General features: G+C 39.0%; 8 protein-coding genes across 8 annotated transcripts; 6 read left to right on the forward strand and 2 right to left on the reverse strand.

Moving 5' to 3' along the window:
* Positions 1 to 44: 44 nt before the first annotated feature.
* On the forward strand, positions 45 to 2,272 carry BATDEDRAFT_20133 (U4/U6-U5 snRNP complex subunit PRP31). Its single transcript, XM_006680223.1, has 8 exons — positions 45 to 300; positions 387 to 527; positions 595 to 696; positions 796 to 960; positions 1,059 to 1,342; positions 1,424 to 1,603; positions 1,720 to 1,895; positions 2,021 to 2,272. Exons 1-8 carry the CDS (start codon positions 145 to 147, stop codon positions 2,209 to 2,211), a joined length of 1,395 nt encoding a protein of 464 aa, XP_006680286.1. The 5' UTR covers positions 45 to 144; the 3' UTR covers positions 2,212 to 2,272.
* A 640-nt stretch (positions 2,273 to 2,912) lies between these two features.
* On the forward strand, positions 2,913 to 5,772 carry BATDEDRAFT_37174 (uncharacterized protein). The gene is made up of 10 exons (XM_006680378.1): positions 2,913 to 2,967; positions 3,272 to 3,434; positions 3,773 to 3,840; positions 3,993 to 4,123; positions 4,219 to 4,363; positions 4,446 to 4,575; positions 4,661 to 4,806; positions 4,920 to 4,991; positions 5,108 to 5,321; positions 5,431 to 5,772. Exons 1-10 carry the CDS (start codon positions 2,926 to 2,928, stop codon positions 5,634 to 5,636), a joined length of 1,317 nt encoding a protein of 438 aa, XP_006680441.1. The 5' UTR covers positions 2,913 to 2,925; the 3' UTR covers positions 5,637 to 5,772.
* Positions 5,773 to 6,286: 514 nt separating this feature from the next.
* Positions 6,287 to 10,114, forward strand: BATDEDRAFT_26242 (uncharacterized protein; the record flags this gene model as incomplete). The annotated part of the gene is made up of 7 exons (XM_006680280.1): positions 6,287 to 6,878; positions 6,953 to 7,392; positions 7,481 to 7,786; positions 7,912 to 8,110; positions 8,229 to 9,150; positions 9,268 to 9,632; positions 9,723 to 10,114. 7 exons carry the CDS (start codon positions 6,287 to 6,289, stop codon positions 10,112 to 10,114), a joined length of 3,216 nt encoding a protein of 1,071 aa, XP_006680343.1.
* A 1,509-nt stretch (positions 10,115 to 11,623) lies between these two features.
* Positions 11,624 to 15,992, forward strand: BATDEDRAFT_35531 (uncharacterized protein; the record flags this gene model as incomplete). Its single annotated transcript, XM_006680345.1, has 4 exons — positions 11,624 to 12,516; positions 13,102 to 13,175; positions 13,573 to 13,612; positions 13,729 to 15,992. The coding sequence occupies 4 exons, from the start codon at positions 11,624 to 11,626 to the stop codon at positions 15,617 to 15,619; spliced, it is 2,898 nt and encodes a 965-aa protein (XP_006680408.1). The 3' UTR covers positions 15,620 to 15,992.
* A 182-nt stretch (positions 15,993 to 16,174) lies between these two features.
* BATDEDRAFT_35532 (uncharacterized protein) lies at positions 16,175 to 18,250 on the reverse strand (the record flags this gene model as incomplete). The annotated part of the gene is made up of 4 exons (XM_006680346.1): positions 18,041 to 18,250; positions 17,255 to 17,856; positions 16,942 to 17,164; positions 16,175 to 16,912 (listed from the first exon to the last, which is right to left on the reverse strand). Exons 1-4 carry the CDS (start codon positions 18,221 to 18,223, stop codon positions 16,175 to 16,177), a joined length of 1,746 nt encoding a protein of 581 aa, XP_006680409.1. The 5' UTR covers positions 18,224 to 18,250.
* A 259-nt stretch (positions 18,251 to 18,509) lies between these two features.
* Positions 18,510 to 19,528, reverse strand: BATDEDRAFT_90037 (uncharacterized protein). The gene is made up of 5 exons (XM_006680496.1): positions 19,408 to 19,528; positions 19,231 to 19,330; positions 18,787 to 19,088; positions 18,634 to 18,722; positions 18,510 to 18,554 (listed from the first exon to the last, which is right to left on the reverse strand). Exons 1-5 carry the CDS (start codon positions 19,513 to 19,515, stop codon positions 18,530 to 18,532), a joined length of 624 nt encoding a protein of 207 aa, XP_006680559.1. The 5' UTR covers positions 19,516 to 19,528; the 3' UTR covers positions 18,510 to 18,529.
* A 698-nt stretch (positions 19,529 to 20,226) lies between these two features.
* Positions 20,227 to 21,830, forward strand: BATDEDRAFT_33450 (uncharacterized protein). The gene is made up of 6 exons (XM_006680324.1): positions 20,227 to 20,426; positions 20,697 to 20,965; positions 21,060 to 21,167; positions 21,262 to 21,451; positions 21,522 to 21,604; positions 21,674 to 21,830. The coding sequence occupies exons 1-6, from the start codon at positions 20,233 to 20,235 to the stop codon at positions 21,745 to 21,747; spliced, it is 918 nt and encodes a 305-aa protein (XP_006680387.1). The 5' UTR covers positions 20,227 to 20,232; the 3' UTR covers positions 21,748 to 21,830.
* Positions 21,831 to 21,951: 121 nt separating this feature from the next.
* BATDEDRAFT_35534 (uncharacterized protein) lies at positions 21,952 to 24,140 on the forward strand (the record flags this gene model as incomplete). The annotated part of the gene is made up of 4 exons (XM_006680347.1): positions 21,952 to 22,066; positions 22,187 to 22,572; positions 22,681 to 23,546; positions 23,651 to 24,140. Exons 1-4 carry the CDS (start codon positions 22,012 to 22,014, stop codon positions 24,138 to 24,140), a joined length of 1,797 nt encoding a protein of 598 aa, XP_006680410.1. The 5' UTR covers positions 21,952 to 22,011.
* Positions 24,141 to 24,597: the final 457 nt, after the last annotated feature.

A 24,597-nucleotide genomic window follows, 5' to 3' on the forward strand; every position in this document is an offset into this window, starting at 1 on the left:
TTTTTATCCAAAACCACAATGGACGACAACTTACTTGCTGATTTGGATGATCTTGGCGATGAAGAAGATCAAGACACTGAAGAGTACGTTCTTACAAATTCAAGCGTCTCTGGTGTCCGCAAACGAGATGTTGCGAGTGCTCGTATGGATGGCAGTGATTCAGATGTCGATGTGCAGGATATAGTTCAAGACGATGTTGAGCTAAAGCATGCAGCTCTGCTGGATTCACTTAAAGATACTGACAATGTTCGTCATGTTCTCAAGGTGTTTGGGTCAAAGCAATTACGAGATGTGTTGCAGGTAATCATCATTGGACTCCAATGTCAGTCGAATCACAACTCACTCTAATTGTCAGCCTTTTATTCTATGCATTTATATTTCTATAGAAAATATCCTTGTTTTTGATGAAAGACCGACTTCCAGAACATAACACTGGTCCTGTTGAGGACGATCCAGAATATATGGTGTTGGTGCAATCCAACAACTTGACTGTAGATCTAGATAACGAAACACTTGTAGTTCATCGAGTGAGTATAGTACTCTTGCAACTTGATGTGTGCACCATTTTCAATCTAACTTTATTGATTTCTTTAGTTTATTCGAGACCACTATGCTCCTAGATTTCCTGAACTAGAGTCTTTGGTACTCAACCCTGTCGAATTTGCTCGTGCTGTCCAGATGATTGGCAATGAGGAGGTATTCTATTCAAATCGGATCCATGGATTTCATGTGCTACTGCTTGTTTCTATTGATTCTGCAAGTTATACCCATACCAAATCATTTTGAATTTAATAGGATCTGACTACTCTAGATTTTAAATCATTTTTACCTTCTGCAACCATCATGGTAATCACTGTCACTGCAACCACTACAAATGGAAGAAGTTTGACAAAGGAAGAACTGGCTCGTGTCATGTCAGCATGTGACGTAGCTCTTGAGTTGGATGCAGCAAAAAGAAGAGTAAGCTATTATTTCATTTATTGGTTTAGAATGACATTTTGAAATCAGTCCTTTTCTTTTTATTCTTTGATATGTTTGCTTATTTATCATGAATATAGATTCAGGAATATGTTGAATCGCGAATGTCGTTTATTGCCCCCAATCTAACTGCTATTTTAGGCAGTACAGTAGCTACAAAATTGATGGGTCATGCTGGAGGTCTTACAGCTCTAAGTAAAATTCCAGCATGCAATATTCTTGTTCTTGGTGCTCAGAAAAAAACAAACACTGGTCTTTCCCGCATTTCGATGGGACGTCATGCTGGCTTTGTATATCAATGTGATCTAGTTCAGCAATTGCCTGACGAACTTCGTCGCAAGGCAGCAAGATTGATGTCTGCCAAGTAAGCACAATTATGAGTATTGAACATTGCTCCAAGACATGGTTTTGATATTGACTTTGTTGGCTATATATTGCTATACAGATGTGCGCTTGCAGCACGGATTGACTGTGTTCGTGAGTCAGTCGATGGTATGGCGGGTAAACTTTACCGTGAAGATATTGAAAAAAAGATTGCAGTGATGCTTCAGCCACCTCCTAGCCAAAAAACCAAAGCTCTTCCTATTCCAGACGAAGGTCCAAAAAAACGACGTGGTGGCAGACGGTGCGCTTATTTGAAAGCGGTTTTAAAACAATACATGATTTGGGCTGTATTTAAACTACTTTATTTGCCAACTATTGCTCATGCCAATGCCATGATTATATATTTGATCAATCTAGTGTTCGAAAGGCTAAGGAACGAACCGCTCAAACTGATCTGAGAAAGGCACAAAACAGAATGGTATTTGGCGAGGCTGAGGAAGAGTATGGATTTGGTGATGAGACTGTTGGACTGGGTATGGTTGGCCGACAAACAGGAAAAATCAGAGGAACGCAATTGGATACACGAGTCAAAGGTGAGTCCATGTTGGTCATAGAGATGACTGCGTCGGTGGATTTTACACTGTAGTTGCATTGTATATATTTGATTTATTGTTTAACCCGATGCTGACATGTGTGACGAATACACGTATCATTCTAGTTTCTGTGGCCAAAAAACATCGAGCATTTGCAAGTCATTCTGCTCATACCTCTGGATTATCCTCTTCAGTTGCATTCACGCCTGTTAAAGGAATTGAACTTGAAAATCCAGAGATTGCGTTGCAACGTGTAAAGGAGGCAAACATCAAGTATTTTTCTGGAGGTCAGTTTAAGAAACCAGCAGCAAAATGATTTCTTTTATTTCCATATATCGAATAAACTTTATATTGCCTTTGGGGTTGCTTTTACCGTCATATTCACGCAAAATGGAACATCAAAATGCCAAACTATATAAAAACCCAATGTCATGAAATGATAATTTACTGGACAGCATTATTTGGCAAACTCTTTAGTTGACTGGTCTTTTGGTGATTAGTATAGAAACAACGGTTGCATTCATGAGACATGCGATCTTTGTTGGATGTAAACGTATCTGATATTTTAGAATACACGAGTTTGTACAGAGTTGTATTGAGAACAGTCGAATCTATCTGTATTGAAATGGATGAATCTGGGTTCAAATTTGGTGATTGTAATGTACGGTTATGCCAACAGTGGGGAAAAGAGTACTTTTAGCTCAAACTATAGTTTGATTTTGTATGAATATTGTGTTTTAAAGAGTCAAACTATCGATTCAACTCAATCAAGAAAGCGCATCGAGTATTTAACCATCATTTACAACAAAATAGTTGGATTAATACAAATGTTCCGTTTTACGTGATACTGCTGTAAAATATATGTGGCGACTAGAATGTCACTAGCAGATACTGGACAGAGTCTCAAACTGCATTAAACACTTTTTACTATTTTAAAGAGAATCAAAAACAAGCTTACACATCAATGATCTTTGCCTTGCAGTTCAGTCAACTTTCAACCTACCAAATCTTTGCTATTTTTCAGACATCAATGGTCGCGAGTGCAGTTTTTATATTGGACCTCAAGGGCAAGGTGAGCCTTGATGGTTCTGGAGTTGAATTGCTGTTGTTTAATAGCCAGTCTACCGCTTTTGATGGAATGTGACTACCAACCGTCTATATATCAGATGCATTTGCCTTTGAATCAATCTATCATAATATACTTGAACTTGTCGAATTGTGTCGAGTGGTTGCAGAATTTGCACGACAGCCAGTAGCCCTTGCTATTTGTCTTATGCTTGGATAAAATATGTATTGATAGTCTAACATTTTCATGGTTATATGTGTTGGCGGGGTGGACTTGGCACTGAATGTATGCCATCGATATCATGTCATAGGTGCTCATCTCGCGCAACTATAGGGGTGATATTCCCATGACAGCCATTGACAAGTTTATGTCGCTCATATTGGAAGTAGAGGAAGAGCAGCAGACTCCATCACCAGTCATTTCATCCGATGATGGCATCAACTATTTGTATATCCGTCACAATAACCTGTTCTGTACGTAAATCTGGCATTTTCACCCAAATTGCTTTTAACCCTTGGGATCGTGATTCACAACCTTGTTGAATGTCATGCATATATAACCATGATGGATCAGTAAATTGTGTGATACGGATTCAAATTCCTGCTGTATTACAAATGCCATACTCAACTATTCATCAAGAATCAGCCCTTTCTGTCAACATAACATGCTCGACCTACCACTCAATCTAAACCAATATATTACAGTATATCTTGAAAGCACGCCAAAATGTGTTGGCATATTCAACTAACCTACTTTATAAATTACATATTGAAATTGTCTTAATTTGATAATCGACTGGATCTGTTTCAAGTGGTTGCTATAACTAAAAAGAATTCAAATGCAGCCACAATCCTATTATTTCTTCACAAACTTTGCGAGGTTAGTATTGGTTTAGACTGAATCATGCGATCATTGACTACAGATTTGCAATGTGAACTCAATGTTGAATGCATACTATATTTTTGCATGCTGTAGTTGAGCATTGCCATATATCTAACCGTATTCAACTGTTTTTCAAATGAAATATGTAGGTATTTGCCGAGTATTTTAAAGAGCTGGAAGAGGAGTCCATCAGAGACAATTTTGTTATTATTTATGAGCTTTTGGATGAAATGATGGATTTTGGGTATCCTCAAACAACAGAATCAAAGATTTTACAAGAGTAAGGGCTTTTGTTTTTACTTCAGGATTTGACTGGAAATTATCAATTTCAATAATGGTTAACCTACATACTATTGGGGGGTTTGAAACTGCAAGATACATCACTCAGGAATCGTACAAACTGGAAAAGCAGGCACGACCTCCCATGGCAGTAACAAATGCAGTGTCTTGGCGATCTGAAGGGCTCAAGTACAGGAAAAATGAAGTGTTTTTGGATGTGGTCGAGTCTGTCAATCTGTTGGTACGTCCATTTTTGCTGATTACAAATATTTTAAACTTTATTGAATTACCAACATGGTTTAACCTGCGCCTTTTGTTTTTAGGTGAATGCCAACGGAAATGTTGTACGAAGTGAAATTCTCGGTGCAGTCAAGATGAAGTGTTATCTAAGTGGAATGCCAGATGTTCGTCTTGGACTTAATGACAAGGTTATGTTTGAAAACACTGGACGAGGTACAAGTAGATATTTTGCTGTGGTAGATCAAGTGCTTGATATGAATATTGTATGTATACTGACTCATTTTACCATGCCAAACAGCTGCATCTAAAGGAAAAGCAATTGAAATGGAGGATGTCAAATTTCATCAATGTGTTCGTCTTTCCCGATTTGAAAATGATCGTACAATTTCATTTATTCCTCCAGATGGGGAGTTTGAGTTAATGTCGTATCGTTTAAACACAGAGGTATACACTGGATTGCCTTTATACAAAAACTCTCAACCTGCATATTTTAAAACTACTGCATTACTCTGGAATGGTCAATTGTTGATTTGCGCTTGACACTTTGCTGTATTTAGGTGAAACCACTTATCTGGACCGAAGCCATTATTGAAACACATGCTGGCTCGCGAATTGAGTTTATGATCAAGGTAAGACCAAGTATATTTTATTTAGAATGAAGCACATCACTTATGAGTTATTGTAGCAATGTATTGTTTGATTTACTTGGTTGCATGGCTATAACTAAACCTACTGTTTTCAATAGGCCAAAGCACAATTCAAACGACGATCATCAGCCAACAATGTGGAAATTGTGGTTCCAGTGCCTGAAGATGCAGACACACCCAAATTTAAAACCAACATGGGCTACTGCGAGTATGCACCAGAGAAGAATTCGTTTGTGTGGAAAATCAAGCAATTTCCCGGTGGTAAAGAGTTTGTTTTGCGTGCACACTTTGGACTTCCCAGTGTCAAGAATGGTAATTATAGAATTGCTGGAACTAGGCCACTGGTTTGTTTTTGGCTTCAATAACGGCACTCTGTATTTAAAAAATCAATGTTATTTTTATACTATACGGCAACATGTAGAGGATCCTGACAAACGACCGCCCATCTCAGTCAAGTTTGAAATTCCATACTTTACTACTTCGGGCATACAAGTAAGATATTTAAAAGTAGTGGACAAGAGCGGTTACCAAGCATTTCCGTGGGTACGATACATTACCCAAAATGGAGATTACTTTTTACGTATGCCAGAGTCGTTGCGAGACTCGAGCAAATTGTCGGAAATATAGTCAAAACTATGCCTCAACTTCAAGCCATAAATACCTGCTTAGTATGTTGCAGAATCTGGCAGGAGAAACGGATAGATTACTTTTCCAATAGGATCGAATATTTGAATGAAGCTGTGATGAGGATTATATATATTTTAATAGCTCTCCATATGAATTGGTAACAATCTATAAATTTTTTGTTCAAAAAGATTGGATAAATTAAAGTTGTCTGGAAAGATATATCGCTTCAGTCGTATTCGTGTAAATGAGACGCTTTTGTATTTATCTTGCAGCGATCATCTATTTTGATTTGGAATAAACAATGGCTGAATGTTGCACTTACTAGAAATTGATTTGAATAGATATTCTCAATTCAATCCAGATATCGAGTTTGATTGTTGTGGTGTTTTCAATTAAACTTGTTCTTGTATTCCAAAGTATTGCAGATGCGTCTGCATTCTAGTTCAACAAACCAATGATTTTGTTTGAGCAATACAACTATTATTTTCATGTCAATCATCAGGAGAAAGACCAGCAAACTAGAGTTCAAAAAGCAATGTTCAGTAAATTGAGAATTATTTCATGAAATCGATTGTTAGTTTGACATTTTTATTGTGATTCACTTTGCGTGAATACAGCAGTGATAGTGTCGTTAGCAACCATTTATATGTATGCTGTCAGATACAGATTTTACTGGATTGCTTGCACAACTGGCTCCTTTGGACGTAGATTCAGTTTTGGCTGAAGGCTCATATGCTCAAACTCTATTGACCTGCTTGAATTCAGAACATAGTTCAACATCAGATCATTCGCAATTTAGCAAGAAACGTGCTAGTGATGGCAATCTATCTTCTACTAAGCGATTGGATTTAGGCAATGGATTCCAAACAGACGATACTCATCTGATAGTTGCATCGCTGTTTACTCTTACTCCTTTTACTTCATTGGAAATATCAGCCCTGCATAAATCTGGCAGGATTATTCCTCATATATGGAAATCATCTATAGTCTGCCATGTTCAACAGCTTATTGACAATCAAAAACAGCATGCTATTCATAAAAACAGCCTGCAGTTTCATTCTTTTTTGTCAGCATATGCTCTCCTGCCCAGATCAATTGCCACTTTTGATTGGTTGGATGCATTCATCACTTTGGATCTGAATAAAACTGGAGCAGCCATATACAGTGATTATTTGCAAAAGGAACTGATTTATTTTCTCACTGAATGCATTGATAAAAAATCACAACAGTCTATTGGTCAAAGTAAGTAGTAATAGTTTAATTGATTTGAATGTCAACTGGCATTTGCATCCAACTCATCTGTATTTGAAAATTAGTGACAGTGCATGGCATGATGTCGTGTTATGCAAACCAAGCAAATCCTATATGCTTGAATCCTATATCGCATGTTATTCAATTGGGCTGTCGGGTTTTTTCCAAACCACTACATTTTCAATCCAATAGCAAGACTAATCCAACAGTAACAGATAATACTCTGCGACACTCTCGAACTGTTCTTGAATGGATTTTACAATGCCAAAAGGCTCCTTGCTTTGATATGGTGATCGATACACTCTGCAGACTTGTATATATCACTAAACTCAAAGCTTTCAATGATCAACTCATTCAAATATGCTGCGATGCAATTCATTTGATATTTTCTGATGATTCGATCTCGGATAGCGTGTCTGTTCAGCAGCAATCTTTTTTTAAAACGTTGTGTCTATTGATAACCAGTAATTCCACATGGGAAATTGTAATGGATGCAGCTGTCAAGGTTAGTTCCTTTTTTCAAACACTGCATTCAATGATTTTTGTTGAAACCTGTTCGCTTGTGGCAACACTTTATCTAAACCTGAAAATAGGGTGTTGTAGATATACCTATTTTCTTTGGATCTCTACGGGAGCTTGCATATCTCGATACACATAGTAATTTGTATGATAGTATACTCAAGAACATTGAGCTGGCAATTCAAAAACGCGATGTGTCGGCGATGTGTTTATTCTTGTGTTCTACAGTATTAGTCTACCAATCTGACACGAAAGGCTTGATAAGCAGTTTGCGCAAAGTATTTTTTTTCAAAAGCAACCTTCCTTTGAAATCTGTAAAGGAATGGGTGTTGCAGTCTTTGACATCTCTAGTAGAAGTCTTGCCAGTAGTTATTGTCAAGGTGAGTTTCTAAGTTCAAAATCCGAATATATTGTGTAAAATAGTCTCATGGAAAAAAGGAAATCTATTGTTTTTATATGAAATATTAAGCATCATGAACCATGTCAAATGATATTGAAAATATAGTCTTTGGTGAATGCACTACGTCCAGATCCATTTTGGACTATTTTTGTAAAGCAAGCCAAAGTGAAGTTGGACATTCTTGGCGAAACTCTTGGCACCGGTATGAGTATATCCAAGGTATTGAGCGTCGACAAAGTTCTTGATTATTTTAATCAGCACGGGGTTGTTCCTGCCTCACTCATAGATGCATCCATATTTCATGGTACGTTTTAGAAGAGAATTTATATTTAAAAAAATGATTCTGTAGTATTGATTCAACATAAAAATCAACTAATTTGTGCTTGGATTAATATTTAATGGATCATTGCAATGCACTGTAGCCGAATGGTACAACAAGACGTTTTTGCCACAGCTTTTACGCAAAGGAAATATAATGGGCAACTTGACACATATTCGACTGATTCAATTGCTTCGTAATGCTGATCGAATCCCACAACATGTTTTTGCTAAAATCGAAGCAGAAAAATCTCAAATAGATACTAATACTACTAGATGCAATGATAGTGCAGTAGATACTATTGCATCGGAAGCAAAAAATACGCTTAAAACACTGGACTCGGTATCATATGAGAAAATCAGGCAAGAGCTGCAGACCTTGTTGGAAAAGATCAGCAACATTCAACATGATATTTCTTTTGCAGATGCTAGTCAGATTAGCTCGCCGAGTTTATCATCAGATTTGATTGCACATGCCAAGTCATTGTGTTTACTTGTAGATCTACTATGCAGTAGTATTGCATTGTTGTATCCAATCGTTGCATTTGATCGTTGCGTAGGGTTCAATACTACAACTGGGCTAGTAACTCTATCGCGTGGATCAATTGTATATCCAGAGGAGCAGCAGCTTATCACTGTAGTATTTTTGCTGCTGAATCGCTTTTTTCAGATACAAAATTTGGAAAAACAGTCAAGCAAAGAACTTGCATTAGATCCTGCAGCAGAGTCGCTTTTAGATGCAGCATGTTCTCAGTCCATACTGTTTCCTGCAATTGTCACTCATCTTCAATTTCATCTACAGTATAAACAAACAAGTCATGCCAGCTCTAAAAATGGGCTGCCAATTATAAGTGGAGAACTGCTGGGATATCTCTTTGATCGTATTCAAAGGATAACTTCACGGCATATAGAACTTGATGGAATTAAAGGCGATTGGAACCAAATATGGATAGTGCAAGGAAGCATGAAGCCAGGGGATGATTCCAATGCAGATCGTCGTGGATTATTTCAAGCCTTGTTTTCAAGGTAACTAGACATGCCATATCTTGGATATTTAAAGCATGTTATTTTACGGTCTCATTGACAATATTTTAGGTTGATTTAGACTTGATTACCGATTTAACGTTTTTTTTATCTTGATAGATTTGTGGAAAGTGGTCATGACTTGACTGTTCAGCACATCTATACCGCATGTGAATGGTTGTATTCACGGAGATTTGCCATTGCATCTGAACAAACGCACGAGCCAATTAGAAAAATGAATCTTCGATTTGGCGGGTTTGCAAAGCAAATAGCAAGGCAGCTATGGCATTGTAAACAACGATTTTCAGCTGCCCCATCGGATTCATTAGCTGTAAATATATGTTCAAGAATTGATCAGATACTTGAGACTATGCAGTTTAATCAAGACATGTTTAGTTCAACAATGAAGGGGTATAGCGCGTGGGTGCGTTTTGAGGCTACCTTTCCTCGAGAGCTAGATTGGATGGATGATCTTACAAGGATAGGTATATGGTGATACTTGTGCATTTTCCATGGTATACAGTGTTTTGAACTGCTTGTTAATCTGCTACTTTAACCCATCTACCTTCAAATAGACTATATTCGTGTACACACAGCTCGTCATCTAAACACCTTGTACGAAATGCAATGTATTTTATCTGGGGATTCCAATGATAACGCAAATGACCAACCCAAAAACTTGAATATAGAGTATGCATCCATTTTTGATCGCATGCTCACCGCTTGTCGAAACGAACTTTATCTTCTTACACAAGAAATGGCAAAATCTAAAATGGCAGATCCTAATCAAGATGACAAGCTTGTGTCTACACAATATGATGCTGCCAAGATGGATCTATATATTTCTGGGTTTATGACTGTACTTGATGTTTTTAAACAGTATTATCACTCTGAAAAGCAGCAAGATCATGTCCTGTTGGATTCAAACGTAGACAACTATGTTACTTGGTTATGGACCATCAAATAAAAGACAATGGGCTGTACACTGATCTGTAAAAACAAAAAACTGGCTTTGATATATTTGTATTGATCATGAAACTGCAGTCAAGTGCCATCCGATCTGCACTCTTAAACTGATACATGAAGCAAGCTTGAACATTTTAAAACTCGATTCTAACCTAGCAGTGGTGCTCGAAAGTTTGAGCATATGGAATACACTACTTGAAAGTTGATTTTGGATACTTTACATCAGTCTGTATGGAAACCAGTGAATTGTGTGGACGACTATTCCTGCTACATGGATACACAAGTGTACCTATTCACCTGGCATTACAAGCAGACTATTGCGTAGCAATTGAGTACAAGCTGTTTGAGTTGCATTCACCGCCGTATTCACGTAAATAGATCACTGAATAAAACTACCAAAGTGTCTAGTAAACAGCCCATATCATGAAATGATTGATACCGGTTTACTGGACAACACTGTGCTTTTTAGATCACTAGTCTTTGTATACAAGACTGTATGTTTAGATCACAGTTTCAGTAGATTCTCAACTTGCTCAATCTCCATCTCTCACTTTCTGAAACCAAACATCCAATGTTTGGTATGAAAACACGGCTGCATCTCCGAGTCATGCGATCTTTGTGTTATTGAGCTAGGTCGCGAACTTGTTTGTGGTAAAGATATAACAGAGTGAAGCTTGCATCTCTCGACTAAAGTATCAGCATCCAAACCAAACATGTGGGTGGATCTGATTTCAAATCTGGATATCATACAACGCATAACATACCAGAGGAAGAGAGTGGTGGTTTGATGTGAGCCGTATTATGGATATGTTTTGAAAATTGAGAATGTTTACTAAAGGGGCGGTGCAGCTGGTTTCCAATGGACAAGCACGCCGGATATTCAGCTATTGCTTATTCCGAAGCAAATAGTGGCAGTGACTGCAATATAAAATATCCCATTTATATGAGTACGGCAGTGGCAATCAAAGTGCTGTAATTTTGAGGAATCAAAGTAACGGCTATACCCACAATGCAATACTTTTTGAAGGAAAAAATATTTAGTGGAAACACCACTCGCCACCACCTGCAAACATGTTACAACAGGAAGAATCTGCTTGTGCTTGTTAGAATTCCAAGCAAGTTTTAATGGCTTGTTGATACCACAATGACGTTTCTGTTACCATGCTCAATGTCATACATCACCTAGAGTATTGGTGTTCAATTGACACAAGTCATTCCACTACTCAAACAAACCTTGGTTACGGAAAAATATTTCCCTTTTTGTTTGTTTAAATTGCAAAGCTTTTAGCCGGTCATAAAAAGGCGCTTTATCAACCTCATTTTATGGTTTATTGGCATTGTTGCCTTCCCGCTATTTGAAATTATCCAGGTATTCCAAAGCATTAAATAACAACATTCGATGCTGTTTGGCATTACCCTTTCTACTTGTCTATTTCTTTTTTAATACACCAATAGCTTTTCACATTACAAGTCGAGAGAATTGCGACTATTTTCCCATCAAGCTCAATCCATGCCTATTCTACAGCCTAGCACTTTAGACAATTCAGGGTCTGAATGTCTTGTGCTACCCAACATACCGACTACTTCAGATACAACAATGGATCACCCAGTCACTAGCGAATCAACAGCAGGCACTACAGCGGGGTGTACAATAACTCGCGTAGGATCGTTTGGCATGAATGGCATTAATATGAAAACCAAGCATGAGCTTCATATACCCGTAACAGAAAACAATCTTACTGCTGGTACTCCTGGTGGTGGGCCATATTCCTGTGATGTAACCTCGACTTCCGCCGTACAGCTCGAGTCCCGTACAAACACATTACTTTCCAGTACCTCAAACACTCACCCCATCATCTGTGAACCGCACATCATGAACAGCGCACAGCACCATAGTCCTTGCGTATCTCCTTTGCAGAAACAAAGTCTTTCTGCATCGCTGCAGCCAGACTCTGCTCAAACTGTATCTAGTCCCATTTCTGCAATTAAAACCGTAGATAACAAGATGGATTCAACCCGTCACCCTCAACACTGTGCTTCACAAAATACCAACCATCAGCCAGTACCGTCTGACCCCGCATGCCATTCAACCACATCCAACATTGATGAGGCTGTTTCTGGTAACGACAGCATCTCTGACAAGACTGGCTCCATTAGTATAGACCATGGCGACAATAACAACCCTTCATCCTCCATGATCACTGCATGTGTTCCAGATGACGGAAGCGTCGATATTGACATCAGCTTATTGCGAGCATCATTGACCCAGCAAACTGCTGGCTCGGTCTTATCTCCTGAGAAAATGCAACAAGCACTTCAAACACATAGCCCAACAGTCAATAACTCTATGCTCGAAGAGCAGTACCAGTTTTTACCAACTCAAAATCCTCCCTGCCATATTGAGTAAGTTTTGGATGGGTATCTTTTAATTTAGTTTCTATTGCTCTACTTCAACCAGACATTCAACAACTGCTCTTGTTGATACGCCTGTTCTTGTTTACCCCTCTATGATATCTTTTTGTGAATTCTACCGGTTCTTTTTGTTTATTTTCCACTTGTAATAGCTTGGCTAGAGTTCCACAACATTCCTTTGTTTTGTTCATCTAATCGCCGCTTTCTAATGTCTGCAAAGCTCTACTCCGACCGTACACAAGTTTGCCAAACTGATGAACTAGTGCTATAGTTTTTAGAGCTATAGTTCAACTCAGCTCCTATCGCTGCACTCATTATTTGGAAAATTAAATTGTCGACTTTTTGTTTATCAATACGGTTGAATCGATACCCCTGCTTATGCTTATAGCGCTGGTTATCGATTGGGTTTAATGTGCACGTGAACATGAACCTGAATATGTAATATGTAATGTTTATTCTCCCTTTGGTACACAGTTCCCAAAGCATAGCTTGCTTTCAAATCCTTGTTTGAATTCTTTGGTGTTTGATTTGTGAACCGCATAAACTGACCTGTGCAATATCTTTTGTCATTTTTAGCTACACGTCATATGTACTCAAGATTCGTCAGCAACCAAAGCAAGCCCGCTGCTCATCCATGTCTGAGAAAGGAGGTAAATCAATCATTTGATCCTTATATTGGAGTGCTATTTGGCTATGCTTGATGTATGCCGTAGCGGGCCAGCTATACTGTTTGTTCTGGCAACCGTTTAGACATTACAGCTTGTCTGTTCATTAGAGTTTACTAACCGAGCGTCTATATTTATTTTGTAACCATCTAGCGGATAAGCGCCCACTTGACCCACTACCCATTTGTACGTAATTCACTTTGATGCGCTATTTTCAACTGAGTCATGAGTTTGGAATATATGGTGTTGGTCAAAAACTATCTTGTTCTTTTGTTCATATACTAGGACTGAAGACTTTTGTTTACACAGCCCATGGCTAAAACATGCATCCCTATGTGCTAGTACATTGGTTCAATGATCTAACCCTTTAAATCGTATTTAGTGCAACTCACCCTTAATGATCCGCATTCTCAAGATTCAAAGTATGTCGTGTTGACTTTAATCAATATGCTTAATTATTTGAAATAGTGACTGAGCTATGAAAATTGCAAGCATCGTCGCTATATTAACTTTTCTAAAACGGCATCTTTGTATATAGGGCATATCTCCACAATCCGTTCTTTTTCGTTTATGCAACCTTGCTGGGAACGGACATCTCCAAAGACACCTATGACTACAAAGAGATTGGCAATCGGGTGATGTCAGGATCCACAGCCTCTTCTCTGCATCGACTTCGAGATCTGGATAGTTCGTATGGCGGTTTCTTTGTATTTCCTGACATTTCTATTCGTCAGGAAGGCAAGTTTCGCATCAAATTTACCCTCTTTGAAATCCTCAGTGCTGGTGCAGATCCTTTGGTCCCTCCCAAAGTAGCACGCCGCAACTCGGTGATTTCAGATGTATTTACAGTTTATCAGGCAAAACTATTTCCTGGAATGGTTGAATCTTCCCCATTATCTCGGTTTTTTGCAGAGCAAGGTTTAAAGATTCGCATTCGAAAGGATGTATCGCGCAAAAGCCTAAAGCGTGGGCTTGATGGGTTAGATTCAGACGAGGATCCCAAGAAAGAAGTGCCAAGCCAACTGAAGCGAACTAGTCATGAGCATACATATGATGATCGTAGGGATGGATCGCATTCTACGAATGGAGTTCGTTATGTAGACTATCCTCCTTCGCATGGTGGTCCTAATGGATTGAATCCCCATAATTATAGACGACCTAGCGAGTCTAACGATCCATATGGGTATGGTGCGCCTCCATCGCATGCTGTTTATGACTCTTGGGGACGACCCGTCCCAACCAACTACTATTACCGGCCATTAGCATATGGAGATGCACCACCTCCCATGTATAGCTCCTCGTCTCAAGGACCACCTCCTCATCATATGCGATATTCATATGGTGGTCCGCCTGGACCTTATGGAGGACACGCACAGCATCCAATGCATTCCCATCCACCTGCTCATGGGTATATTTCGCCGTCCAGTGCACCTACCTACTCTCCATACTCGGGAAATTACCATCCACCTCACTCTAATCATGCTGGATCTACCCGACCACCGCCATCTATGTTAATTAACTCATCACTTGAATCAACGGATCGACATCCATCTAATGGTTCTGGTAACCCAAACCACTCATATGGTCGTCCGTATCCGTATGGTCCATCCATGCAACAGCATGCTATGCGTCCACCGAATCCTGGAGAATCTGCCGAGACTTTAGCCAATGCGCCTTTGACAAAGACGGAGCCTGGAGCATCGCAGGTCAGTCCTAAATTTGAGTCCAAGGCTCCTGTGACAGAGCATCATTACGTGTCTCCCTCTGGGGGATCGTCAGATCACCAACTGCAGCAGATGGGACATTCCTATGGAGGTCAGCCTCGAGGACAAAGACCACCCCATGGACCAATGAATCATTCCCGACCCATACCCATCAACAGACAACTGGCTCATCCTGACCCATATGCTTCTCTTATGCCTTCTGGCGCAAGCTATGGACATCCTAGCCAGCACTCGCTATCGCACTCTCATCAACATCCATCTCAGCATTCTTACCCACAACGTCCTTTGCGTGGACCCATCGTACAAGGATCAAATGAGATGCCATTAAAGCAGGAACGCTGGAACGGAAACATGCCACACTCGGCTACTGGTTCTCCGCCTGATGATCGAAACGCATCTGCTTATTCTCAACATGCGTATCATCCGCGTTCACAAGATACAGGCGCTTGTGTCAATATGGAACCCCGTTCTTCAATGGCATCGGTTGCATCTTCGTATCCTCCTCAACACCATTCTGGATCTGGCTCACATGGACGAGCCCTTCCTCCAATGCAAACTGGTGGCGCACCCACATCTTATGGATCTCCGCCTATCAATGCTTCTCGTAATGGCCTTGCACCTCGATCAGATCATCAGCAATCGCCTGCTGTTTCAGAAATGATTCCAGATGGTGGCAGGCCAGGTCTAGAAAGATACTACTCTTAGCATCATACAATCCCTTGTATAACAACGAAAGCAGCACTAGTCATAATAGAGCTTTTAATTTTGTTATTTTTCGATTGTTTAAAAGGGTATAATTGTGAATTTGTTCAATTGGATTACTATCTGGTTTGTTTACACTTTTTCTGTTTGATTACTTTGTCTATGCAAGGACAAACGTGCATCATCACTCCATCTTAATCACCATCATGTGAATTTTATTGATAATTCTTTCCATGATTGTTTAGTTTCCGTATAAATGCCTTTTTACTGCTTGTTGTTGTCACTAATTTTACCATTAGGACTGGCATCTTTTTTCTCAATTTCAACTCCTTAAAACTTTGATTAATCTTGACCTGAATAAACGTTTGGTCTTTGGATATGTTATGCGATTCGTATTTTTGATGGGTATACCTGTGCAGTGGATGTCTTGTTAATTTTAAATATGGGCTTCATGCAATGGATCGAATGTAGTTAAAATTCAAAACACCTTGGAGTTGCAATTCAACACCCTTTATTTCATAAAAACATTGCAATAAAATGTCACTAACCAAAACAGATCTATTCCCAATCGCCCCAATCCCCTTTATCATCTGATGTCTTGTGTGTGACGAGAGGTGTATGATGTGTATCTGTCATGGTATCACTTGCGATGTTGTCGCCTGTATCACTATCTGTATCTTCATGTGGCTTGCAACTTGCAGTATAGGATGATAATTCGCGCACCAGCTCAAAACTATCAGAGGAATGGTCTTCAGAGCCTATGGCAATGGATGTAGACACGATGGAAACATTTGATGATGCAGCAGGTTGTTCAGTTGAAACCACAGACAAAGTATCCTTGGGAATACATTCAATATGTTTGACCAAGTTAGTATCATTGTGAGATGGTGGGGCATTTGACTGCAACGTCGATTCTGTATTCAACCGAGACATGTCAGTACTATCTGTTAAAGATTCAAGACATGCCACAACAGGTGACACGACCGACGAAGCCACAGTAGGCTTGTTTTGGGCGACAGGGTTTGGAGATGTACTCTTTGCATTGTCACTTTCTACTTCGTTGTCGTCTGAATCCCAGTTGAAATCGTCTTCTGTTGCTTCGCCTGCTGCTGCATGATCTAAAAGCTGTCGACGAGCTGCGTCTTCTCGTTCAATCTCCGACACCCTAAAGTAATACCTTGTCCAAAAATCCGAATCCGAAACCACTCGAGGCACTGTATCATCCAGACATAGCAAAAGCGATGTGAATACCATAAATTTAGCATGGCATTGATCAACATATTTCTCAAAACATGCCTACCTATTGTGTCGTAATAGTGTTTAACATGTGAGCGGTTGGACATCAATACGGCAATCTGTCCAGCTTTAGAAATCCTATCAAATGTGGATTCGAATTGAGCAAATCGCATTGCGTAGGTTTCTGAATCAGAAGTAAGTAGTTTAGACGATGCAAGATGGGATTTGACTTGGACAAGGTCGCGAGGATCAGTTGTGTAGGTAGATGGATCCTTTGCCATCTCATCAACCATTTCCTGAACACGATCATACCTAGATTGTAAATAGTCGATGTGTAAAGTGTTAAAGTTTGAATCAGCACAGTTTACTACTAGATTCGTGACAGGATAAAAGACACTCAACTTGAGATGAGCCGGTGGAATTGGATTTAAAGTAGATGAATGCGTAGATCTGCCCAAAGAAGCGCTGTCTGGTGCAGCATGTGTGACAGTGCCTAAAAGAGATGAAAATCCATTTGCAAGTCCAGATCCCAACTCGGTTAGCCTATGACCAACATAGTTTTCTGCTTGCTCAGCTATAGCATCAAGCTTATCCAGTAATCCTTCTTCTGCAGCTTCAGTAAAATCTGTTTTTATGGGCTGCAGTTCTGGTTTACTTTTTCCTGTATCTTGCTTTTCAGTATCTAAAACATCCTTTGTGGATGCTTGTGGATGCGATTCATCATTTACATGTGAAGCACTCTCAATGCAGTCTGAACCAGCAGCATCACCAACTGGATCGTTGGACGCCGTACTGGTATCAAGGACAGTAGATGACGACAGTAAGACTGTCTCAGGACTTGATGCATTAAGATTGGTCTTTTTTTCAGTATCTTGATTAACTTCGCCAGAAGCCAAGGTCTGGAAGCCTCGAGTTAAAATATCGACACCTTGCGAGCCTTCAGCAGCCACAGTCTGTACAAACTCATTCAAGTCTCTCTTGTAAACCTCAACCACAGCCTCTGACTGGTAATATATACAGAAATAGTTGCATTTCCAAGTAGATTGGTTAGAAGCATCATTAGACAGTATCACTAGAGATTGGCATGCTTTGTATGAGTCGAGGCATTGAATGAGGCTGCAGCCAACAGACTCAATCATTCATACTAGCTAGCTTGACTGATGCATAACAGTAAAGAGATAACCACACCTGCTTTCTAACAGCACTAACCAGGCCACTCCAGGAAAACCCACTCCAGTCACTACTGGCTGCTACAGATGGTTGTGTAGCAGCTGCAGTGTGTTCGGCTGCAACAGTAGCTTCGGTGGGAGCAGTAGTAATAATGTCTTGGTCATTGAATGTATCTGCAAGTGTCTGTCCAAACTCGGCCATGATCAATGTCCTTGTACAACTATATTGGCGTAAAACAGAACACTTTCTGGATTTAGCTTGTAGTGATTGACACTTGCTTGGGAATAAACAATGAATATTTATTGCTTCCTACTACAAATTGACATTTCAATCAACACAACGTTCATGAAACTGGCTGTTTATTGACTCTTGTTTGAGTTCCATTTTACGTGAAGATGACTGCAGTGTTGTGTAAAGATTTGGCTTTTTTGGTCCAGCCATTCTCTTCAAGTTTGATATCCAACATATAGAAATACAGCAGTGCGTTGATTTGGATCTGTGGTATGTTTATTCAATTGCTGTAATATGGCATCTGTCAGGCATCCAACCGAAACAAAGCTGCAGTTAGTTTGTAATCCAAAATAAATGTTTCAATATAGTCAAGTTCCTACCCAAGTAGTCCGCGGCCACTCCATTTCTGAGGAATCAACTCGATGATTTTATCATAGCCTTCTCGCTTGATATGAACATTTAGTAACCGCTAGATGAGTGTTAGTTTTTACCAAATTGTAACTGCAGATTCAATCACAATTCCAAGATCTTACATTTTCGCTCTTTTGTACAATATCAAAAAGTAGCTTAAGAGGGATCTCAGATTCGGCATGCACAGATCCAAATTTGGTCACAAGATCATCTCTGCGAAGTCCAGCATTCCATGCAGGACTATCCGGCGCAACTGCATTGACTTTTGCAAATGGAGCAAGACTTTTTGAATGGAGTGCATTGTTATTTGGAGATGCCGAGTTTCTTGAAGTTGTTGTAATTCCTTCACTACGCGCAACCTCATGAACTCGTTGAAGAATCAGTTCAAGCTCATTGGTGAGAGCCTTGTGATCGTTTAGCAGTCCTGCAGTAAATAAATGAATGGTTTACCAAGTTGGATTCATACTGATATGCATGGTTTAAAAACTTTGTTGATTGGATAAAGATATCTAATCTAGATTCCATAGTCATTTAGTTTCGGTTGAAATCCATCATGTGTAACTTACGAATGATGGATGTGCGAGTATTGCGGACAGTGTATACATCTACACCTGTTAGTGGAAAGCCTTGAGTATCCACCAAAGGTTCAGTCATGCCCATATTGTGCTGCAATTAGAAAAAGTGTAATGATTAGACTAGACTGAACAAAGTTGACTCTTGGTCTATAACTAGACAACACTTACAGTCTTGAGAAGAGACTGTAACTCAGTCAACTCAGACTCTAATGCATCTCTTTTATGCATTAGTTTTTGAGCCTCTGCGACCAACTCGGCATGGGTTGCATGTGTCATTAATGAACTTTTAAAGGAATATTGACTGAATTATTGTGTAGTTTCAAGCCAAGATTCGAAATGCTTTTACAGCCATATTTACGCAAAATAGAACTTGCATTGATGTGATTTTAAGCGATTGAATCTGTTTTTCTTACTGGATACTCTCAGTCCTTTAATAGACACAACGTCCATCATATCATACAAACTATAGTTTTGAACTCGACCTATTCTCATTCAACATTATCGTTGTACAATCACCAGATTCATTTTAACCCGAATATTTGGTTCGACTCGATAATATTCTTGTATTCCAATCTCACATACGTTCGCGATCTAATTCAAAACAACAGATTGTAGTCTCGGAAATGCAACTGTTGTTTCCATATCAATCACCCAATGTCATGATGTTTGTTTTAAAGAGTTGGAAATTAAACCAGTATCAAGGATGCATTAAAACAGAGTTGTAAATACTCATTCAATTATACAAAACCAGGAATACCAATAAACTGGTATTGGTTTTCCACTACGTGAATATATGTTCAAAACAATCCAATTCATGCCATTGTAACCATGATCTGCTCAAACAATGGTCTGACTTTACAAATATCCATTGGGTTTAATAGTTCCAATCTAGCAATAAACTCGAGCAAAATAGCAACTAAATGAACCCAATGGAGCAGATTTGACCCTAAATAGTTTAGTATTTTATTATCCTCATTCAATCCAACTGTTGAAATGGCATCACCCACTACAGACTCTCCTCAAGTCACCAAGGACCCGTCAGGAAAGTACTTTACTATTGATAACTGGGTCAACAATGGTCAAGGAACAGAGATATACACTCGCACTTGGGTTCCAGAACCTCAAGCCTCAGCCTCCATTGTAGCGGTTGTTCTCTTTGTACATGGTCTAGGTGAACATGTTCAGCGGTAAGCAACTATTCCTGTTTTATTGGTTACAAATTGAATGAGTAAGAGTCTTTTTCAATCATTTGGTCTATCCTTGAGTATATTACAATGCATGGCCTTTCCACCATGAATACAAAAGAAATTCAAAATCTGCCATAATTTGAATTATGCTTTCAACCTGGCACTGCATCCAGTGATTTGCCATGAATCAGGATCCAGCTGTGCAGTGACGGTTGAATCCAGTTTATTACTGCGTATATCTACTGATTTCCAACTGTATTCTACAATTAGATACAATAATATTTTTCCAGCATTTGCAAAAGCTGGTATTAAAGTTGTCGCCTTTGATCAGCGTGGATTTGGTCGTACTGGTCGTCGAAGTGGTAAACTTGGCAACAGCGAAGGCTTGGCTGCTGTCTTTCAAGACATGAAGGATCTGATTGCATCTCAAGGCATACCAGGCGTTCCCTTATTTTTAATGGGCCATTCCATGGGAGGAGGCATTGTTTTAAGTTTCAGTGCCAAGTATCCAGAGGGGATCAAGGGTATAATTGCCAGTGGTTAGTAAGAGGCTGTTGTATAACGTGTTTATTCATTGGTTGCTTGATACTTTATAATATTGCCATCAGCTAACCTTATACAACTATGTTTTAGCACCTTTTATTGCTCCTGGAACAACTACCAAACCAAAGGGTATAGAACCGTTTTTGCTCAAGTTTGCTCCAGCTATAATCCCATCATTTACCATCAAAAGCTCAGTTGGTAGGTCAACTGCACATCATTACACGTTGGAATCGTTTTATTATTTGTACAGAATATTGCTGGCTCATTTCTACTGCTGGATTGATGTAAATAGATCCCAAACTCCTTTGCAGAGATTCTGCAGAAGTTCAGGCGTACATTGAAGATCCATATGTTCATCCTTGGATGACTCTTGGCACAACTTCATCCCTAGTTGGTATGAGTGCAGATCTTATCACCGTACATGCTCCTAAGTGCACATTGCCAATTTTTATCAATCATGGAGATGGCGATCCCGTTACTTGGTAAACAGTATTTGATTTAAGCTGCACTTGCATTCCCATGCCGAATATTTTCTGACGCTTGAATGTATAGCCCAATTGCATCCAAGAAATTCTATGATGATGCTCCCAGCAAAGATAAGACTTACAAGTCTTTAGGCGACCGTTACCATGAAGGCAAGTGCTTGAATTAATATCTATTCATTGTATCGTGGTTGTATATAAACACTTTTATGTATTGATTAGTACACAATGGGTCACCTTCAGAACGAGATGAGATTATCAGTTTGTGGGTTGATTGGATTCTTGCTCATCTTTAATGGTTTGACATGAACATTTGAGATTGCTTTCTGTCAATGAAACGTCGTGAAACCAATACAAATAAATAGTCATTTGTTGAAGCAAAACAGTATGAAACAGAATCCGGCTGATATTGAATCTGATTTGTGAATTATTGTTAAATGGGAAAGTCGCAAATACATCATCAACTGGACATTGTCCAACTGTTGCATTGAAACGCGGACATTAAACCGTCTGGTTGGATATTCGATACAATCTAACAGATTGGGCTTGATTCTGGACTGATGCAGCAAGCTGGTACTGATGACAGCACATGGTGGTTTCATATTACAAATCAAGGTGTTTTTATAGATACTTATTCAATCCAATCAGTATGCCATCAAGCCCAATGGGGAAGGATTGGATAGACTAGGTTCAGTTATGCCATTCACTAACACCAATGATGATGTGTTGATATAGATTTAGATACAATTGAGGCTGCCTTGTCATTAGCTACTACTACAAACACATGTATTGCACTGGATGAGGGCCATAACTGGAGGAGTAATGTGCCAACTGCACTCAACCTATCTACTCCAAATACATCTCAAGTAATAGATATCGACGTAGTTCAAGTATTTAGAGCCTTGTCTGCTATTGAGAATGAAGAGTCTGCATCAACCATAGTATCTTCCAATAATCAGATGAACACCAATTCTCATTTCATCTTGCCCATATCTCGAGAGAATTCTGCAATTAGACGTCGAGTCAAAGCTCAAAGAAATCTAGTACGGACTGTCTTGCTTCTCATGGGTCGCAAGATGCCAGATATGACTTGGTCTTCGCGACTTGAGTATCTACGAAATGTAAGTTTAGACCAATTTGTGGACAGAGTCTATATTCCAAGATGAATCTATTGGTTGAGTTGGATTTTTAGTGATTATAATTTCTAATGGTGTATTTCTAATGTTTAGAAATTAACAGAAAAGTCTATAGATCAGTCTACATTTGCACAAACTATAGCTACAGAAGTTTTGGTTCATGATCGACATCCAGAAATATCGAGTTTAAATAGGAATTCTACAATCCATGTTGCCCACGAATTCAATATATCAGCAGCTCAGCAGAAGCATATTCCAATATCTCAATCAAATACAGTTGATTTAGGCTCATATATACACACACATCATCCACACGGAGTTGTTTTTCATCATGTCAATCCTCATATCCACTACACCACATTAAAATCATCTACTCAACCAAATCATCATACATTAAACCAAAACACCAACAACATCAAACCAATGCAGTATATGGATTCAAACTTAGATGCTCGTAACCTTCAACACTACTCTATTCCTTTAAATCAAGAAGCAGGACATAATCAAACAAACCTTGAAAACATTCCTGACAAACCTACGCGACCTACTGCTGGTGCTCTCAACTTGAATAGTTCAAATTACATTCAAGACCCACCTTTATCAAAAGATACTCGAGCGGCTTCAAATAAAAATGATCAAGCTTTTTTAGGTTTAGGGCAAACAGAATTTGACATGAGCTCTATTCCACACGTTGAATTCGATCTTGAAGATCAACCGAGCGAATCAGTTCAGCCTGATCAAGTCACGCAGTCGTCTACTTTGTCCACGCTTCAGCATTCTAACTTGCACGATACGCGTTATACTTTATCTCAAGGCTCTTATGCTCCAACTTTTTCGTCAACTCATGCAAACAAATCTACTCTGCAGTCAAATACAGTTTTTCAAAATCATCCCTCTTATACTCTCAAAACAACCACAGATCAATTACCTATGTTCAAATCTTTCATTTCTTGGAAAAGGTACGTGTTGTTTAAACTATGGTTTACAATGTTGTGCAAATCAAATACATAATCAAAAACTAATGATTTTGTTGTATAATTTTATTTTATATTGCATTCAATAGTCACATTGCAAAAGCAAAACAGGATCGAAACTGGGTTGTTCGGCAGTGGATTCTGGCAACAGCATTTTGGAGAAAAAACTTGCTTCGATCGTATACCACACATTGGCATTATGTAGCGGTATTGAGCGCTAATGCAACATATTTTAAAAACCAGACCATTCAACGCACCATACTTGTTTTTTGGTACAAAAAAGCATTAGTTCAAAAGCGTCTTTATTGTGAAAGATTACTTAAAAGTTCATTTACTGCATTGAGACAAAATGTCAATTCTCAACATGCTGCTGTGCATGCTTTTCAAAAACAGCATATTATTGAGCCCATTTTTCATTTTTGGCGGACAGGTTCTCGTGTAAAACGACAGCGTAATGCCCAGTTTCTACGGCTGATCAAATGCACAGTGGATGCCAAAGAAAATCGTATGAAACATATTAGTTTCAAGGCTAGTATGATGATCATGATTTACCGAATCTTTGAGTTGGCACACATCTAATTTGTTCTTATGATGGTTTTAGATATGGAAGGTTTTGTACAAGCGCCGCCATGCAGCGCGAACACTTTTGGCAGAATATGTACGGAATAGAAAACTTGTATTGATAAAGAATGCGTGGGATAGATGGTATCACTCGATAAGACGTGTTCAATTACTAGAAATACACCGTGTAAAATCTCTCAAATTTGTCCAGCATCAATATTTAATCAAATGGAAACAGAGGTATTGCATTGTTATGTAGTCTAAATTGTGACTAAATAGATCAATTCTGAAATTTCTGATATTTAACCCATATTCATCATGCCATTAGATTACTAAACGTGTATAAAATTCAAACGATTGCCGATGTATTGGTTCAACGAAAGAATAAATCGCTGATCTTTGAAGCATTTGCAACTTGGATCAAATGGTATGCATTGTTATACTTTTGCAAATTGCTGTGTCATCAAGTGCTGAT

The sequence above is a fragment of the Batrachochytrium dendrobatidis genome (genome assembly GCF_000203795.2).
Source record: "Batrachochytrium dendrobatidis JAM81 unplaced genomic scaffold BATDEscaffold_9, whole genome shotgun sequence".
NCBI classification, from domain to species: Eukaryota; Fungi; Chytridiomycota; class Chytridiomycetes; order Rhizophydiales; genus Batrachochytrium; species Batrachochytrium dendrobatidis.

What these genes read in the sequence shown, in the direction of transcription:
- BATDEDRAFT_20133 (XM_006680223.1), top strand. Translation starts at nt 145, where the DNA reads ATGGATGGCAGTGATTCAGATGTCGATGTGCAGGATATAGTTCAAGAC. An exon ending in GCAAGATTGATGTCTGCCAA is followed by an intron (nt 1,343 to 1,423) that starts GTAAGCACAATT and finishes ATTGCTATACAG; the next exon opens with ATGTGCGCTTGCAGCACGGA. An exon ending in ATTGGATACACGAGTCAAAG is followed by an intron (nt 1,896 to 2,020) that starts GTGAGTCCATGT and finishes GTATCATTCTAG; the next exon opens with TTTCTGTGGCCAAAAAACAT.
- BATDEDRAFT_37174 (XM_006680378.1), top strand. Translation starts at nt 2,926, where the DNA reads ATGGTCGCGAGTGCAGTTTTTATATTGGACCTCAAGGGCAAG. An exon ending in GAATCAAAGATTTTACAAGA is followed by an intron (nt 4,124 to 4,218) that starts GTAAGGGCTTTT and finishes TGAAACTGCAAG; the next exon opens with ATACATCACTCAGGAATCGT. An exon ending in TCGAGTCTGTCAATCTGTTG is followed by an intron (nt 4,364 to 4,445) that starts GTACGTCCATTT and finishes TTTTGTTTTTAG; the next exon opens with GTGAATGCCAACGGAAATGT.
- BATDEDRAFT_90037 (XM_006680496.1), bottom strand. Translation starts at nt 19,515, where the DNA reads ATGACACATGCAACCCATGCCGAGTTGGTCGCAGAGGCTCAAAAACTA. An exon ending in TACTCGCACATCCATCATTC is followed by an intron (nt 19,089 to 19,230) that starts GTAAGTTACACA and finishes TATTTACTGCAG; the next exon opens with GACTGCTAAACGATCACAAG. An exon ending in AGTGGCCGCGGACTACTTGG is followed by an intron (nt 18,555 to 18,633) that starts GTAGGAACTTGA and finishes GATGCCTGACAG; the next exon opens with ATGCCATATTACAGCAATTG.
- BATDEDRAFT_33450 (XM_006680324.1), top strand. Translation starts at nt 20,233, where the DNA reads ATGGCATCACCCACTACAGACTCTCCTCAAGTCACCAAGGACCCGTCA. An exon ending in CTAGGTGAACATGTTCAGCG is followed by an intron (nt 20,427 to 20,696) that starts GTAAGCAACTAT and finishes TTCTACAATTAG; the next exon opens with ATACAATAATATTTTTCCAG. An exon ending in AGGCGACCGTTACCATGAAG is followed by an intron (nt 21,605 to 21,673) that starts GCAAGTGCTTGA and finishes TGTATTGATTAG; the next exon opens with TACACAATGGGTCACCTTCA.